The sequence below is a fragment of the Harpia harpyja genome, chromosome 5, assembly GCF_026419915.1.
Source record: "Harpia harpyja isolate bHarHar1 chromosome 5, bHarHar1 primary haplotype, whole genome shotgun sequence".
NCBI lineage: Eukaryota > Metazoa > Chordata > Aves > Accipitriformes > Accipitridae > Harpia > Harpia harpyja.
Window position 1 is genome coordinate 69,240,950 of NC_068944.1, and position 17,936 is coordinate 69,258,885.

The following is a 17,936-nucleotide window of genomic DNA, read 5'->3' on the forward strand; positions in this document are numbered from 1 at the left end:
AAAGAACAGTGGCATTCAGCCAGTAAATATGGATCGTTTAAGAAGAGCATCACTGCCATCTTCAGGACAGCCGGTTTCTCTTTCCTGCCATGCAGCAGCTTTCCCGAGAGCATTTTTTTGGTTTATGCAATACAAAAGGAAGCGTTTTCTGCAACTCCAGCCAAAGTTATATTTTTAGTTATCGTTGACGCTCTGCAGACGATGGTTTGGTCCAATGCCTCCCAGCTTCTGAATTTTGACACCCCAAACTGCCTACGCAGAAACATTTCATAAGCATAATTTCCAGTGCAACTTCAGTTTAAGATGGAAAAGACCTGTCAGTCAGTCCGGCCCATTTCAGTGCAGCAACATTTCCTAACGAACACCCCTCGCCCTTTATTCAGTCTAGCTTAAATGTCTCTAAGGAGCCATGCCCTTCCACTTCTCTTGCAAGATGTTTACATTAGCGTAAGAGATGTATTAGGAAACTCCTAATGTCATCAGCCAACTTTCCTTACCATGGCATTAAATCATCATTTTTCTAGCCAGAATTCAGTCAATCAGCTGGTAAATGCAGAAAGCACCTCTAGCCCAGATCTACAAAGTGGCATTTCACTCTCAGGCACTACAAGCCATTTCAAAGATGCACAGTACTGAATGTGGAATATACCACCTTAAAAACAACAATCAGGATGCTAAAGATGATAAAGAAAATTGCTTAAAAGCTAGGAAAAGCACAGTTAAGACTTCCACATTACTTAAGCTCAAGTTTTTCAGCGAATGCACTCCCACACTGCTTTTAATTACACCAATGCCGACCAGAGGTCACATAGCTGGTTATGGGGACATCAGTTTTATACTGCAACATCTCCCTCCACCCTGCAATCGGACACTATCTCCTGTGCCCCTTCACACGATGGGTGTGTTTCCAGCCGCATGGGATGAGCTGGATGTGCACACATACTCCTTTCTCAAGCCTGGACACCGGCCCATCATTTGGGCAGTGTTCAAGCATCACTTTGACACAATGGGCACATGTGAAATCACGCAATGCGGGAAGATGGGGAGCCAGAATAAAATAAGCAGCTCAGTTTCTTCCTTGCTTGCATCCAAGAAAAAGATGGGCCACTGATCAGGCCAAACAGATGCTCTTGTCAGGCCAGCTCTGACTTGGGGTTGTCTTAGACTCCCATGACTATAAAGGCCACCTCTTCTCTGCCTCAGTCAGTTCGTGGTGTACATGGTTACCAGTAAGAAACAAAGCCATGCAGGACATATAGACATCACCTGCAGCAGGAGTTCTCCATGCTTCTGCAGATGGGGACATCAGCGATATACCCTGGATGGTGAGGAAGGGATGAACATGCAGAGACACACATCTAGAGACCTTGGCATCAAAAGGGATTTGCCACCACTAACAAGGAATCCTATGGCAGGAGCCTGGAGAGGGCACATCTCTCCAATGTCCCACTTCATCATCATGATCACCAGGTGCTTGTAACTCCTTGCCTCATTTATCGGACACCTCTGACCCATGGCAGCAACCTGTTGGTTTCTGGATAAGGCTCAAGCGTGAGCAGAGAACGTAGGTCCCCAGGGCAGGAGCCTGCAGGGGGTAGCAGACTGCTGTAGTTCACAGCAGACTGCTACAGGGGAGAAGACAAATACACCTGAAATTTCTCCAACTCCTGTTGCACAGAGGTCCCAGAAGTTGTTCTAGGACCTGTTCTCAATCATTCCTAATCACAGCAGCACACGGAAGATAACAGACAGCACCAATGTGTTTCTATATGTATTAAATCAATGTTTTTCAAAAGGAAAAGTAAGGGTCTTGCATGAAGCTGTAACTGTGAAACACAGACATGACTGAGCACGGCAGCCAAGGAAAGGCTGCAAGTAAGCATGGCCCCGGGAGCTCCAAGACCATTCGCACACAATGCCAACCTCAGTAAGCATGTTCGTAACACACCAAGTCCATGTAACTTACTACTAGCCTACCATGCACTCAACTTACTACTAGCCTACCATGCACTCAACTTACTACTAGCCTACCATGCACTTAAGCATTGCTAGTGAAATAATTACACAGCTTTATTCTACAACTTTCCCAAGTCTTGCAACTTGTAACATCCACACAGTAAGTAGATGACCTCACCTCTGCCCCATACAACTCCACAAACACCTACTTCGTGCTATTACAGCTGTGACAAAAAGAGACCAGAACACTGCTCAGATTCAAGAGACAGGGTCCAATTATACCTGGCTAGATTTGCTCACCAGGTACAGGCTTCCTTGTGTCATAACTTTGACAGAAGCAATAAGCCTGTCCAGGCACCCTTGTATCATCACAGTAATAAAACGGAAGGATGAGACCAGCCTGAAAGGATCATTAGCACTGAAGCAGGGGAAAGCAAAGCACTGCCCCGGATCCAGGGCACAAGAATTGGATACAATCATCCAGTTTTTGAATATCCCATGTGATAGCAATTCATTACAAAATTCACATGCAAACTGATAGCATGAACTTTATGCTGGGATTGCTTTAGCCCTTGCTTCACTGCCCCCAGATGGATAGCTGCTACTACTGTATTGACCAGCCAGCAGACGTTACATCAGACTTGGGAAAAGGAGTGAAAAAACTTCACTTAGGCACAGTAAAAAGAACAAAAGAAAGAGCAAGAGCAAACAGCCTGGTAATTCAGAGCTAGTCCTCTATTTTGATAAGAGAAAGCTGCTTCACAAAGAAGCATTTCTCAAAATTTTGAGAAACAAGTATCCACAGCCAGGAAGGGCACCCTCGAGGATGCCTCCTGCCTCGAGCAGGCCTTGTCATTACACATGGCAGGAGCACCCAGGAACCATCACAGCGAGTTTCTACACAGACGTCCTTTTGAAATGCCACAACTATGAACCCATGGCGACTGTGTAAACTACTCCTTGTTAATTATTTACATTTATTTCACAGGTATCAGTCTTTTCAGGGGCAGAAAGACAATACTAAGTTTAGAAAACCTGAAGAAAAGGAGGATGAGCTTCCTTCTAGTGAAGCAACTGCCTGAAGAGTCACCACATCCCCGCTGCAGAAGACTCACTGGCATTGGCTTTGTAAGCCAGGGGAGAACAGCCAGGGGATGGTGCATCCAGAATGAGATGTTTGCCTGGGAATGCTTTGAGTTCACCTGCAACAAGCAGCCATTTCAGGATCTCCCTCTCCAGATCTGCTCCAGCCATAATAAAACTTCTAGGAAATAGGCAGCATTGCTGGCAAAGTGAAATGCTGATGTGGTTTATAAGCAGAAGCTACAGACAGGAAAGAATACTTTTTTAGGAGAAACATTTCCATAATTCGTGTACTGTTTATGTGAAACTTCAAGATCCCAATCAATATCATGTAAGCAGGCTAGCAGTAAAGAACTGCAGAAAAAAAATCCAGGGCTTGTGGGGTGGCACAGACTATTGGCCCTGTGATCAGGAGCGAAGCTATGCAGCCACTTTACTGTCCCTGAATGGTGACATGCATCTCACAAGCCACTGTAAACCCATTTCGCCCAGAATTTGAGGCCCGTAAGAAAACAGCAATAGCATTTACACTCAGAGACACAGCATCACGAGAAGGTGGCCTTCCACCCACAACAGCAGCTACAGGGTGGTTACACTGGCTCACAGCAGAGGGAGGATGGCTCATTTGAGCAGAGCATTTATTTAAACCCGACTGCCACCGAGCCCAGTGCCCCAAGACTAGGCTATCACATATGCCAGGGTGGTGCCATCCAAAGTGAGCAATTTTCCCCCAAAACTTACATAAAAGCTGTTTGGTGGCCAATACTTAGTGCTGAGCCTGCCAGCTGCTCTTCTGTCCACTACTACAGATAAGAGAAGAATTAAAAGAGAAAGAGGGCAAAGATTAAAGAGCGGTTTTGCAAGTAACAAGCACTAAAGCTTGAGCAGCGAACACACAGCAGTTTCAGTTAAAAAATGCAAACAGCTGATGTCTGATGCATGGGAAGGCCTGTCTTCTCTTGGAAAGCTCATGAGTAGGGAAGCTTGCAGAGTTGCGGGCCAGCCAACTCCAAGGCACGCCAGCTCTAATCTCCTTTCCCAGCTGCGTACACACAGAAACTGCAGGACACAAATGCCGGAGGAAAAAAAGGAAAGCTCCAATTATTCTCAGACCACAAGAAAAACGATGTTTAAAAGCAAAGATATTGGCAGGGCAGCAAAAAGGAAGAGCTGTCCAAAACAGTCAACTGAAGAAATTCTGTGTTGCTTTAGTCAGTAGCCATTGAGGCAAGACAAAGAAGAAATCTGCTATATGGCTAATTCTTCCATAATGGCACCCAGGCTGGATTTACTGTTTCAAGTGTTTTCTAACAAGATCGGAAATAAAAACTGTCAAATACCCAAGTTCTGCTTAAAACCTGTTCTCTGTAAATTAGGTTTTGTTTAGAAAGTTTTACTTCCAAAAAAATAACACTGGACATGAATATGATTTGCCCCTCCTGTGATTATTATTTGAGAACTGTATTCACAGTAACAAGGCTGAGATGAAATTATTTTTTTCCTTAGGGTAATGAACTCATGAGGACAGTTACCCTTTCAAATACACGCAGAATGGTTGGCTGTATACAGTTTGTAACACATACAATTCTGGGAAATTTTTTTTTCTTTTAAAAAACCCAAACAAATCAAGTTTTGTCCTTTCTCAGCTGGATTCAACCATGATGCTGCCAAAAGGACTAGAGAGCAGTACCGTGTCAAAGTAAGAGTATTTTATTACTGTAGACAGCACAGCACATGGTTTGCTTTCTCTGTAGCAAGAACCTCTGCTAAGCATTCTTAACAGTAAAGAAGAAAAGATGTATTATCCTGCTTAACAGAGAAGGATGTGCAGGTACCAGCAATACACACTTATGCCTCCTTTGAACTCTCTCAATTGTCATGATTTAAAATTTTGCAGACCTCTTTCCAAAACCACTACCACCACCAAAAAAACAGGAAAATCTTTCCTGATGGTGCAGAAGAAGGGTGTGCTCAAGAAATCCAGCATGGTCACACTAGTATGTTACATTTGGAGCTAGTGTACCATGCAAAGTTACAAAATACTATTTGTCCAGCAAATAAAGCTGAGGGTGTTCACGCTTGCCTGCAGGTTTCAAATCTCCTTTCCAGAACGCTGAGAACTCATTTTAGGCACAATCACAACAGCACCACGCACATGAGGTGCAATAACGTGTGCCCATCGATGCAAAACATGCCATTTCCCAGAGATGTTCTTTCTAGTAATTCTCAATTCTTCTTTTCCCCTCCAATTCTTACCCTCCCCAAAAAAGCTTTCTTTTCTTAACCAACCTATGAAAGCTTAACACTTGTTGTGATAAAATCATAGCCAAACAGGAAACATTATTTAGTATGCTAAGGTTATTCAGATTTTACACACAGTTCAAAATACCTAGATCCACATGAGCATACACCAGTATAAGAGTGAGGGAAGTTAATCTCCCCACCACTGGTACGGAAAGAGCCAAACTGGCAGCCTCATCTGGAACGTCATTTCTGATGACTGTACCGAGACGTCAACGTGAGTAGCCAAGATGCAGGTTCTTCAGTGACATCCGCTGGGATCTATATGGATTGTACAAAGTTCTTCCCCCCCGAACCCTGTACAAGTAATACTTCTGGGGACAGGGAAGCAGCACAGAGTGGAGAGCAAGAACCCTGAAACATACTAGGCTTAAATCAGTGGATTAGACTAGTGGTTACTGGTAATGAAACAGCAGAGTTTTCACTATATAAAATTTATAAATTTATTTTTTTGTAAAAATCCAAAGAGCACGAAGACATCTCACTCAAAATACTGGTAAATCAAACCACACTTAGAAAAATGAAAGCTGATTTTATTATCTTATCCACAGCCAATCATTTGACATGAACATGCATACGTAATTTTGCTACGCACACACCACAGTTTAACGTTAGTTATTAAAGGTTAAACATACAACATACATCCTTACAAAAATGAGTCAAAATGCAAACGTAACTTTTAAACAAAACAGTTTTTACTCATTTAAAAAAACCTTTGTGTTGGGTACCATTTTGTACAAACACAGTTAATTTAAACAAATCTGCTTTTAGTTTCCTCATGGTTGCACATGAAAATAAGCTGCAATAGAAAATGAAGTCATCAAGGGATTTTTAAATAGCAGAAGTAGGCAGTCTTGCCATGCAGAAGAAGCAATATTAAATATTAGTTTTTCAAAAAAAAGAAAAAAACCACAAGTTTAAAAATATTTAGTTCAAGTCACAAATCTTTCCCCAGTACAGAGAAATCCAAATGCAACGCATAATTAGCTGCCACTTAGGATGGCTATTCTGAAAAGTAGAAATACTTTCCAGAATTGATAATTTTCATTGATTTGGCACAGAAAAGAAGTCTGAGCTTACTTAAGAACAAGAAAGTGATTAAAAAAAAAAAGGGTAAACAGGAAGAGAGAAAATAAAAAGCAAGAATGAACGAGATAGTAGTTGCAATCACTAAAAAAAAAAATTCTGTGCATCTCAGTCATTGCAGAATACTGTCTGTCTACAGCAGGTGCGAATTCCAGGTAATTGTTATTGCAACATGGATTTTATTTGCTTGGAGGTAGTCTCATCATTCAAATGCTTTGTTGTGTACCTAAACACAGAAATAAAAATCAAGTTGAGAAGAGCATGGATGCTATTTTACTTTGGCTTAACATATACATGTTTTCTTTGTTTATGGCTCAACCTGACTGTACCAGAGTAAACCCTCAGCCACTGAAAATCACCTACTCCACAGTTACCAAGTACACAAATCAGACATTCTGATCAGAAAATGCTATTGTCAATCAGAACTATAACGCAGCAGCCTTGCACCAAGGGGAGTTAAAAATAAGCCTCAGCTGGATGTTGGCTTTCATGCTCATAGGCCATTTTATAGTGAACTCATGTTACCACTTGTGATAGGTAATTATCAGTAAGACTGAGGTGTCTGTCCATAGAAAACATCTTCAAATAAAACATAGCTTCAGAAACTTTTCTTCAAAACTGCCAGTGACCAAACCTTTCTAAGATCCCTCAATAAGAATGGTTTTAATCACTTTTCAGCCTAATTTCCTGTTTAGTTCCTGTGCTGCTAAAACTAAAGAGTATACACATGTGTTTATTCCAGCCCCTTCCCCCTTCAAAATTCTCTAGAACATTAGCACATTTTTAAATCACTACAAAAAACTCAGTCATCTCTTATTTTAAAAGAAAGCACTGTACATCCTTGATGCTGGCTTCTTTGGATGATTAATTTCCCTGATTTTCCTTCCCTAACTGTAATCTAAAAGCAAGTAAAAACTTATTCTGTAATTTAAATTTAACATGTTAAATTAGCACTTTCATTGTTATCCACAACTGGATATACAACAACATATAAAGTGATATTTTAGTTATTCACTTGAAGAATATGCAGTGACTCTTTGTTTTGGAAATTAATATCAATATAGATTTCAGCACTTTTTGGTAATTTATTCTTTCCACAAGAGGCCTGAGGTTCTCTAAAATCCTGAAAAGTTATTGCACTTGGTATTCTGCCCATGTGAAAAAGCTGAACATGATCACAATACTTACGTGAATTTCAAATTATAAAGAGCAGATCTCCCTCCAAAATCCACACCACCTTCCATTTGCTTTTAAGACACATTATCTATCTCTTGAGAAAACACAAGACCTTCTAAAACTCCTCCTGAATCAAAGACTTAGATTTGGACTTAATTTCTCATGACATCATCTTGAATCTGCTTTCATCACACATGCACATAGCAGCTCACCTCTGCATCTCCTCCTAGCAATTCCACATGTGATTTAAAAGACTTAAATATCCTACCCAGATGAATAATCAAATGTATGAAATCAAGACTGTTAAAGTATGTATGCATGAAATGGGTTGGCGTGGTAAAAGGTCAGCATGACAGCACAGACTGAATTTACACTGCTAACCACAAAATAATGCACAATGTAGTGAGAACCTGAACCACATTTTCCATGTACTTTAATAGTGTCAACCATAATGGGGAAAAATGGGGTACCATTAAAGATCGGTGTTCATTTGCAGCTGCAATCACAATAAATTAGTCAGAGAATATAACACTAATATGGCATTTTTCCTCTGGAAGCTTGTGTTTTTACTGATCACCATCTCAGACTGATCACATACAGGAGGTTCAGAAATGAATTTTAGGCATGGAAATACTCTTATGAAGTCTCAAATTAAGCCCAGATTTATTTTTTTTTCTTTAGCTAATAATCTGAAAAAACTCTGCAAGTGAAACCACTTATAATACCACATTATTTCACTTCTTGCATCTTAACACAAAAAAAAGAGAGCAAATGAAATTAAAGCAGTTTCACTACAGATAAAAAAAACAAAGTACAACTGCACGCTTTCAGGCAAGACAAACTAAAGCTTCCACATTTCAAAGTGAGCACGTGAATAACAATACCCAGTTACAGTTAACTGTTACCAAAATAATATGATACTTTTTCACATAAGAACAAGAATGAAGCCTTCATCTGCCTGTCACATTTTGGCACTTCTTGCCACTCCTCTGATGCTGGACACCCACGTGAAGAACATGTTACTTACTACAGATACAGTTTCATGACCCAGTTTAGCAGTTTTTAGATTTCTATACAGAATGAATTTTTCTTTACCTTTCCAATTAATGTGGTAACTTCATCTCATCTAGTCTACAGGAAAAACACTGAGACTCTTGCCTTAAGTACCTCCCTATAAATACTTTGTGAAAGAGGAACAATTTTTAGTTACGTACCAAAAAACTACCTGCCTTTCATGTCTGAAACTATCTGTGAAACATAAAAATCACATGAAACTACTTTTACATTCTACTAATAATAAATAAAATCATTAAGCCACGGTCAAACCACATACAACTGAGGATATGGCCAATGCACGCTAAGCCAGCCATTTCATTGGTAAGCTGGCACAAATCACAGCGTGCATGCTGCAGCTGCGCATTTGCTTGTTTGGTTGTTCAGCCAGCAGATGTGATCACAAGTTGACTTCTAATCAGATTTTAGTAGGTATTATACTTTGTCATCAGTTTTAACTTCAGGAACAATGTCTACTGTCACGCTTACGTCTACAGACTTGTTCTTAACCTGCATGCAATTGAAGTATGCAGAAAGTTACCTTAGCATGAACAACTGCAAGTTTATTACCTAGCTTTTAAAACACAGTAGCTTCTTCTTGCATCCCTGTCTCAAGACACATTGGAAAAGAAGCCTGCAATAACCACATTCACCTGTAACACTGACTGAATACTTTGCTGCTGAAGGAAATGCCTTGGACAATTTATGAAAATTCACATAAAAATATTTCAGATAAAAGAATAAGAGTACCTGAGAGCATTTAGAAGGCCTTCTACACTGTTAGGAGGCTGGTCTTTAAGAACTTTGATGCATCCTTTCATCTAGGAGTTAAAAAATAAAAATACAGCTTTTTTCATGCCAATACTTTCTAAGTTTATAGAAGTGTTTTATATTCAGTTTGTCAGAGAGAAAAAAGGTAAGTACTTAAAAATTGCAGCAGTGACAACATTTTCTTGGTATTAGAAAGGAATTAAGCTTTCAGTATTACATTTTCCTATGACAGAATGGCTTAGCTACTTAAAAATCTGCATATCTTTAGCCAATGCAACTTTGATGTCAAACTCTGCTTTATTAACCTTAAAAAAAGGAACTGTAAACAAAAATCTCTGTTCATCATAAATCCATTAAGAATTATTACATTCAGCCAGTGAAATAATGACAAACTCTGTAGGTAATACAATGGGATAATAGTCCACTTGAAACAACCACAAAGCAGCATACTGTAACAGCATGTACTCCATAGACTTACTATCAAACAACAGCAGAAAGTTAAAGACTTGAAGACTGGTGGATGATGAAACTAGCTTTTTACCAGATAGTGAGGAAGGAAGCTAGATGCCATTGTTATTTCCAGTCATTCTGATTTGGATCTTTCAACACAACCACTGTTTACAAGTGTTTCAAGACACTACCTGAATTCTATCAGAACAGATTTTTCATGACCTAACAATGAACATTTATGTGCCTGAAGGCCTAGCTTGTATTTGTCACTACTTATGTGTATGGTTTGCTAAAACTACTGCTATCCATTTAGCGTCAACCAAAGTGTACGTCTGCTACTAGAACCTGGAGGACAACTTAAACACTCAAAAGATTATTTTGTAACAATAAACTTACATCAATTTTTGAAGTTTTGGCAAAAGCGCCCACTGGATGCACGTGGTCATAGAGTATGATGACACCCACCATTACCCTCAGACAGAATGATACTGTTTCCTCATTTGTAAACCTGCTTCTATATTCACTGTAATTTAAAAATACAGATTATTATCTATCAAACACAAAATAAGAATACACACTAGTAATGCCTGAAATAAGATTAAAGAGAAAAATCCTACTGTAAGTCCTCAGAGAAAAAAACAAACAAACAACAAAAAAAACCAAACAAAAACCCCACAACCTATCAACCCTATTTGCTTCCCCCCCCACCCCCCCCAATAACCTGCCTACAAGTCAGACCACTGCTTAGAAAGAGTTATCTGGAAATTAACAAAAGTTTCTGAAACCTAAAACAGCGCCCTGCTGCTATACCATTTTTCAAGTATATATTTTTGCAGGTAAAAAAAATTATTAAAATACATACTAACTTTGCCTTCAATGCTTCCTACTCTCTTCCCCACCACCCTCTAATATAAACGCAACCCAAACTTCTGACTCAGGAAACAAAAAAAAGGAAAATAAAGCAAGCTTAATGAACAACACTTAACTACTTTCTTCAATGGGGCAGACCATTCTTAAGAAGGGTAAGAATATAAATGGAGCTCTCAATGTGCTCCAAAAAAAAAAATAAAAATTACTGTGGTATTTGGACAGAAACTAACTTAAGACATACCTCATACCTGAGTACATTTACCAATGGGAAGCTACTTAGAATCCAGAAGAGACAGATAAAAACCCAAAGTTTAGTTTGACTTCTTATTCACATTCCCAGTGCCTTTCAAATTTACAGCAGACTGCCTTCATGCCCAAAAGTCGTCTCATAATTCCCCAGACAGGGGCGCTGTAATTTTGTTACAGCCATCAGCCAAGCCAACTTGCAACGAGGTACCAATCCAATGCATTGCCCATAACCCCTCTTCCAGGAGGCCCTAGGCAATCATGCTCAAATAGTATATTTTCCTGAATTATACATGAGAAAACCATTTATAAAGAGTGCCAAGAGTTGTCTAGCTTTCAAAGCCATTCTATTTTTAAATATTAATATGTTCAGAAAAGTAGACCGCAAGATTTGCATGGCTAGCAAAATGAGACGTTAGTTTCATGTCAAGATAAACAACTAAGTTGGTAAAAAACCCCCACCATAGCTCCTAATTACCCCAATTATATTTCTTTCACCTTTTGCATCACAAGTCATGTCTTAAATACAGAGATGATTCATAAACAATACGAGCACTGTTTATACTCACGGGGTTTCCAGCATGACCCTGCACACACTAGCCATGGTGCTTAAGCAATCTGTTGTATTCTCTATTGGTAAGTTTTTATTCTGCAGAAGAAGATAAACAGTTTCCAATTCAATTATTGTGAAATATTATACTACAAAACCTAAATCAAATCAGTGGTCTGCTCACATGGCAATGTGGAAGAATTAAAAACATCAACACAACTATCGTAAATCAGGTAGCCTCGCCCTGGTATTTAAAAATGTTACAATATGGATTAGCGACTTACAGAGTAAAGTTTACCATATGGGTTTTGCTTGCTTGTTTGTAGTTAAAGAAATACATCATTGACACTACTGACTTTTGGGAAGTTTTAAAGGAATCCTGCTCTTTAAAGACAGAAATTTCTATAGCCAAATACATGCATCTGCTGCAATAGTAAGACTTAAAATTGTTGCAGACAAACATCTAAGAAATGTAAAATAAGAGACCATTTTTCTCAAGGCTTTTCAAATGTAAAGCAGAACTTAAGAAAAAATATTAAAAGACATGTATCTTTGTATTAATCATGTAATGTACAATTATTTTTTATTAAGAAATAGTATGCATTCTTTGCATGCAAGACAAAAATCATCACAGTTACAGAAGACAAGCACAATACTTGTAGTGACTGGATTTTACCACTAATATTTATTTAGATAGCTAAGGATAAATAGGGATGTGTCAAAATGTTGACACATTGAACTTTTCCAGTTCAGGTTCCTCCCTCCTTCTGCAATAATATAAGTATACTTGACTTTACACAGCACAACAGAATGTCTTGGGAAGGAGAAAAGGAAGCTACATTGCAATTCCGTTGTTCCCTCCTTCAGGCACAACCAAGCTATTTCCCTTTCAATTTTCTGAAGTTTCTGCACTAAACCACCACCAAAATGCAGGCAACATACTTACCTCTCCCACCTCCCTCCTCAAGGAAAGCTATCGATAGCAATGTTGTAATGTTATCCATTAACCTTTTGCGACACATCCACAAGGTGGCTACCTGAACTTACTCTAACCTCCATGGCATCTGAGAGAGATACTTTGCTTCTTGAGGCTCCAAAAAACAAGTTTGATTTCTAGGTGCCAGATTAAGCCTGGTACAAGAGTTTTGTGTTGTAAAATTATGTCTGGCCCTGCAGTGCTTTGAGGTACACTATCCAAACTATAAATTTATACTCTTACCTCTGACACAAACTTTGTTGTAGCATCACTTAAGGTTTTCAACATTGGCGTTGCTTCAGCATAAAATAAAGACATTCTGTTTGCCAACTCATTATTTACTTCATTTTCTCCCTCTGCCTATAAAACAAAAGGAAAAAAGAATTTAGTTGTTCTGTACATGAAAAAGGTAGGTGGTAGTATAAGATTATATTTCATCTCATCCAAGGGTTACCTACTGGGACATTGTTAATCCTCATACGGCTCAGAGTTCTTCTATAGTAGCTGAAGTCGTTCTGTATAGCAGGATTTGTCATCTATATAGATATGGAAGCAAAACAGTTGTGACAAACTCAAGAAAAATATAAGGACAAGTATTCATAAAATGTAATACTGAGAAAAAGAAAATATTCAGCCTTCTGAAGTAAAAAGGCCTGTGATGTTGGGAAGTGATATGTAGAACATAAAGCTTTCTGGTTAAATTCTCAGATTTTTCAGAACAAGATCTAACAAGAACAAGAAAAGGAGTAGTCTCCTAAATATGAATTTGAAATTAGTAGGTTGAAAAAAAATGGCTTTGCTAGTTTGACTCCAAGGATCAGACCAGCAAATTAATATTATTTCAGCTTAGTTCTTTGCACATTAGCAAGAAAATAGCTGGACTATGGGTGTGCACATCCTAAAAGCAGCAGCATTATCCCAAAAGATATGCCAAATTCAGATGAAGAAACATGATTAATATGAATTGAAATATAACAAATGCCTAAAGCTAATATGATTTTTCATCTGCTTTCCAGTTCAATCTAACTCTAGGTCATGCGAACAAGCCGAGCATATTAGATATTTCAGTATCTACTGCACGCTCTTTTCTAGAACAGAACACAACACAACCCAGATTGCTTCAGTAAATACACTTGTTTTCTTTTTGCTAGCCTTTGTGCTTACAAAATTATAACAAGTTCTTACCTTGAGCTCATCAAATCGGAGTGTAAAGTGAAGAATTTCTGCAAACTGCTTAGCAAGAGCCTGCTCTCGCTCCAGGTGTTGCGTTGGTGAATATGGAGTGCTTGTTAGGGCTCCCAACAGACCTCGCAATCCTGCCTCTTAAATGAGAGGAGAGTATTTTGCAATATACAACTGCACCTGCATCTTGTATCTCTATTGACTGATACGCTGCATGCTAGACTTAAAATATACATCTGCCAAAATACATGGTATTTAAAAATAAAGGGGCTTGACGAATTGCTTCTATGTGCCACTGTTACCGTATTTACTTATAAAATGCTGTAAAGACTAGGTCCAATCAGCACTGACAGCCATGAAAAAACTTCTTGAAAAGTTTTATTCCAGCTTTGTCTGCAACATTTGTGTAAAACATATTTTAATAACCTGTATTAGCAGACTGCAGCCTTTAAGATAACACAGAATTCAAGAGGTGCATACCTATCAGCAGAAGTCATGTTTGTTTTAAGATAAACTTATAATCCAACTTCCTGCTCATCTTGAGAAAAATACCTCACCTCTTTAACAAAGCAGAACTTGCCTGCATAAAGCTTCCATTTTTTGAGCTCATTTTTTTTTACGAGCCATGCTAACAACTGTGTCTAAAAGTGAGGTAACACAAATAGTTTGTGAAAAAACAAATAAAGTCTAACAGGTTTTATCAGCTTAGACACATCAGTCAAGTTAGTTTTGTAAGAGGCATGAAGCACCATCTTAAGTATTGCACCTGCATGAACCAAGATCAGACATTTCCACAGACCAAATTATTTCTGGTGTTTGAGGAGGAAATAATACAGTCACTTTTAAGTAATCTTGGTATCAGAAACATTATCAGAATTAATTCCCAATTAATTAGTCTACTAATTTTCAAAACAATCAGCTAGTTAGTGCTTTCCAGAGTTACTAAAGGGGTAGAGAAAGAAGATGACAACTAAGTGCCCATTCCCTCTCTCCTCTCAGTATCCATTGAAGCAAGTTTGCTTTCACATGCAAGAAGGCAGTATGCAGATGTAAGAAAGATCCAATCCAGTGTACAGAAGGAATCTATGCAATATGAGCTTTTATCTACTAACAAGGGGTTGACCTAGATGCAATCACATCTGAATATGCCAAACGTACTAATTAATGAAGACAAAAACCCTCAAGTTAATACCATTCCACTTACCTAGTCTTTGAGAAAATTCATAGAATTTCTTTAGTTTGCCTACTAGTGGAACAACTGCACCCCATGCCTTCTCTTGCAGCTTCTCATCATTGGGATGCTGTATTGCCTTAAATTAGAAAAAAAAGAGGAAAAAAGTATGCTTGGATTAAGAATAACTGATACACGGCTGGAAAAAAAAAAATATGCAGGACAATTGTTTGAAGAGCTAGTAATTAAAAATTCTACCTCCTGAGAAGCTTCCAGTTGAGAAACAAGCCTGTACTAACCCATGTCTGTTCCAAAAAGCTCTATATACTTGTGTTGAAAATAAGTATCCTGAATAAGAAAACAGCTTGGAGAAAGTATAAAGAAATTGTTAAAAATAAAGCTACTCAAATAAGAAAATTCACGTAACTAGATCTAGTTAATTAAAATCAACAACTTTATTGAGGTACCTCCAAGCAAAAAAGTTTAGTGATCAAAGCCTCATCCTAATGTTGGTATCTATGACCAATTTCTGAATTAGCGAAGGGGAAAAAAAAAAAAAAAAATTCAAATTTGCTGTGAAATTCAGGCTAAATATTACAGTAGGAACATTTCAGCATAATCAACATAAAGCACAACCAAGACATAGTGTATACAGAACTTTACAGTAAGCTTCTAAGACAAAGCCTTAAATTCAATCTCTCCAGGTTTTTATGATAGAAACTAGACTACTTAGCAACTGAAAAATTACCAAGAAAACAGAAATAAAAATGCTCATAACTCTCCTGCTGCATCTTCATGGCCAAGTCCTTGATTCCCAAAAATCTGTTTCAGTCAACCCTGGGCTGCGAGTTGCAGCACACTCCTCTCTGGTCCCTAGAAAGTTTCCTTCCTGCGATGTCTGCCTCCTCTCAGGACTGTGTCTCTTCTTTCTCCATGGGAGCTGCAGGCTTCCTTGCCGAGTCACACATTCCTGCCTGATCCTACAGCCTCTCTGTGAACATGCTCCTTCCTTGAAGGACAAATAAGCTATCTCCCCTCCTAAGGGTTTTGTGTGACACAGTTACCCTTCTTAAACCCACCTTATGAATTCAACAGAAAGAAAAAATCATGGTACTTTAATTAAAGCTGAATGGCTATGAGTATCTCAAATTCATCTGGAGTGAGCAGAGACTCCTCATATCTAACAATATTTCTTAGGGTATATTACAGTGAGTAACTCCTCACTTTAGGAGCAAAGCAGCCCCCATTGCTGCATCTGAGGAAGAAGGGAAGGGGGTTGAGAGAGCACTTATTCCACCTTTTCTTAAAGGTAAAGGAAAAATGGATTGACATGCTGTACAGAAACTTTGCTTCTGTTCCAAACATCTGCTTTAGTAAATAAAAGCCAATTAAAAGGGATTGAAAATGAGGTGCCTTTTGTGTTAGGATTATCACACATCAGACTTCTCCAATTAGCGTACAAAAGGTGTTGATACTACTCAACACTGCATTGTAGTCATGCCACACTCCCTCCAAATTCACCGCTAACTCAAGAAGAGCTTATGTAGGAATATAATAAAAAAATCAATAGCAACAATTCCATAAAAAGTTTGAGAAGCATCATTTGCTATTACATGTGTGCATTAATATTACTGAAACAAGTGACATCTGTTTTTGCTGCTAAAAAGGAACATTCTAGAGCAGAAATTCAAGACAGCAATTTTAATAGACAACATGGTCTGCCAAAAGAGCTCCTGCAAGCAAAGTTAAAATCCAGCAGTATTTGGTTAGGATCAGACAACCAACAACCACAGGTTGTGCACAATCATAATGCTCTAGCTCACCTCTCGTATTTCATGGCCAGCTCCTCTATATGACTGCAAGTCTTCCAGTATTCCTTCTGCATCCTTTAACACTACATTCACCTGATTATAAATTTCCTTTTCAGATTCTGTAGGTTGGGCATCTAAACAGTAGAACATATCAAATATATATATATTTAACAACAATATGGAATTCAACAGGCACACCATCACCTATGGGACAAATTCTTTATGCAGCACCTCATCAAGAATTTTCATTCTCTGGAGAGCTACTACAATGTATGAGGGACTCCAAGAGAGTAATTGTATTAATTTTAGTAGACTTTTAGCTTCATTTTGCATCCCAAAAATCCACCTGGAATCTATCCTTCCTGACTTATTTAAAATTGAGCTCGGAGAAGAAATCCTGACAAGTCATCTTTGACTGTCGTATCAATCTCACCTTGGACTGCAGTACAAACTCAATGGAAGAGACTTAGGTAAGCACTCAAAAGACAGACTCACTGCAGATTATTACAGGAGGTGTTCACGTCTATTGTTATCTAGAAACACCGCATCAGATTATTTTCCATATTCCCTGCCTCCCCTTTTACTGGCTGGGAAAGGAGCCATATCTTTTATTTCTAAATATATTTAATTCTCAAAACATATTCTTTATTGCCCTAATTGCAAAATCAGAGCTGAGAACAAAAAGATCTAGTGTAAACTTGGTGGGGGTTTTCTTCCCTCTCCCCTTTTTAAGGATATATGCTGTCTCCCAGTTTTTCTATAATTAGCTAAAGACTTTCCAAACATATGTTTGATCATCATTTCAAAAAGCCACATATACATGTTTAAAGAAATGTGATTCAATAAGAAGTATGTTTTGAGAAGAATCAACAAAAGGCTTTAAGCTTTAAAAATAATCACCTAGTACAAATATTCCAGACATTATTTATCTGATATGAGATCAATTTTTCTTTTAAAATTCCGACGGAAGCTATAAGGTTAGATCCTTTTAGGCTGATATATAAAAAAAAAAAAATTTTGTTAAGTTATTGAAGCTGCTACTGAAGGTCTTAAAAAAAAAACCCACCCCAAACCCTCCTCTGTTTACACGGGCAAAATATGTTATGAAATAAATATCTCACTATATTTTAATGCAGGATTTCCAATGCCAGAAGTCAGGGTATTAACAATAGATTTTTTTTTTTTATAGGGACAAACAAAATCTATCTACAGACAATATATTCTCATGACTTTGAGCAGTTTAAAGAGTCTGGA

The 17,936-nt window shown here is 38.3% G+C and overlaps 1 protein-coding gene across 3 annotated transcripts in view; it reads right to left on the bottom strand.

Annotated features, from left to right (window-relative positions):
* Window positions 1–5,852: 5,852 nt before the first annotated feature.
* The window catches only part of CYRIB (CYFIP related Rac1 interactor B), a 101,831-nt gene continuing 89,747 nt past the window's right edge, over window positions 5,853–17,936 (bottom strand). For all 3 annotated transcript variants that reach the window (XM_052787457.1, XM_052787455.1, XM_052787458.1), the window contains 9 exons: window positions 16,695–16,816; window positions 14,905–15,010; window positions 13,704–13,840; window positions 12,977–13,054; window positions 12,762–12,878; window positions 11,562–11,641; window positions 10,273–10,399; window positions 9,406–9,476; window positions 5,853–6,652 (listed from right to left, as the gene is read on the bottom strand). In XM_052787457.1, coding sequence (XP_052643417.1) covers window positions 6,589–6,652; window positions 9,406–9,476; window positions 10,273–10,399; window positions 11,562–11,641; window positions 12,762–12,878; window positions 12,977–13,054; window positions 13,704–13,840; window positions 14,905–15,010; window positions 16,695–16,816 — 902 coding nt within the window. In that variant the 3' untranslated portion in view covers window positions 5,853–6,588. The remainder of the gene's footprint in view (window positions 6,653–9,405; window positions 9,477–10,272; window positions 10,400–11,561; window positions 11,642–12,761; window positions 12,879–12,976; window positions 13,055–13,703; window positions 13,841–14,904; window positions 15,011–16,694; window positions 16,817–17,936) is intronic.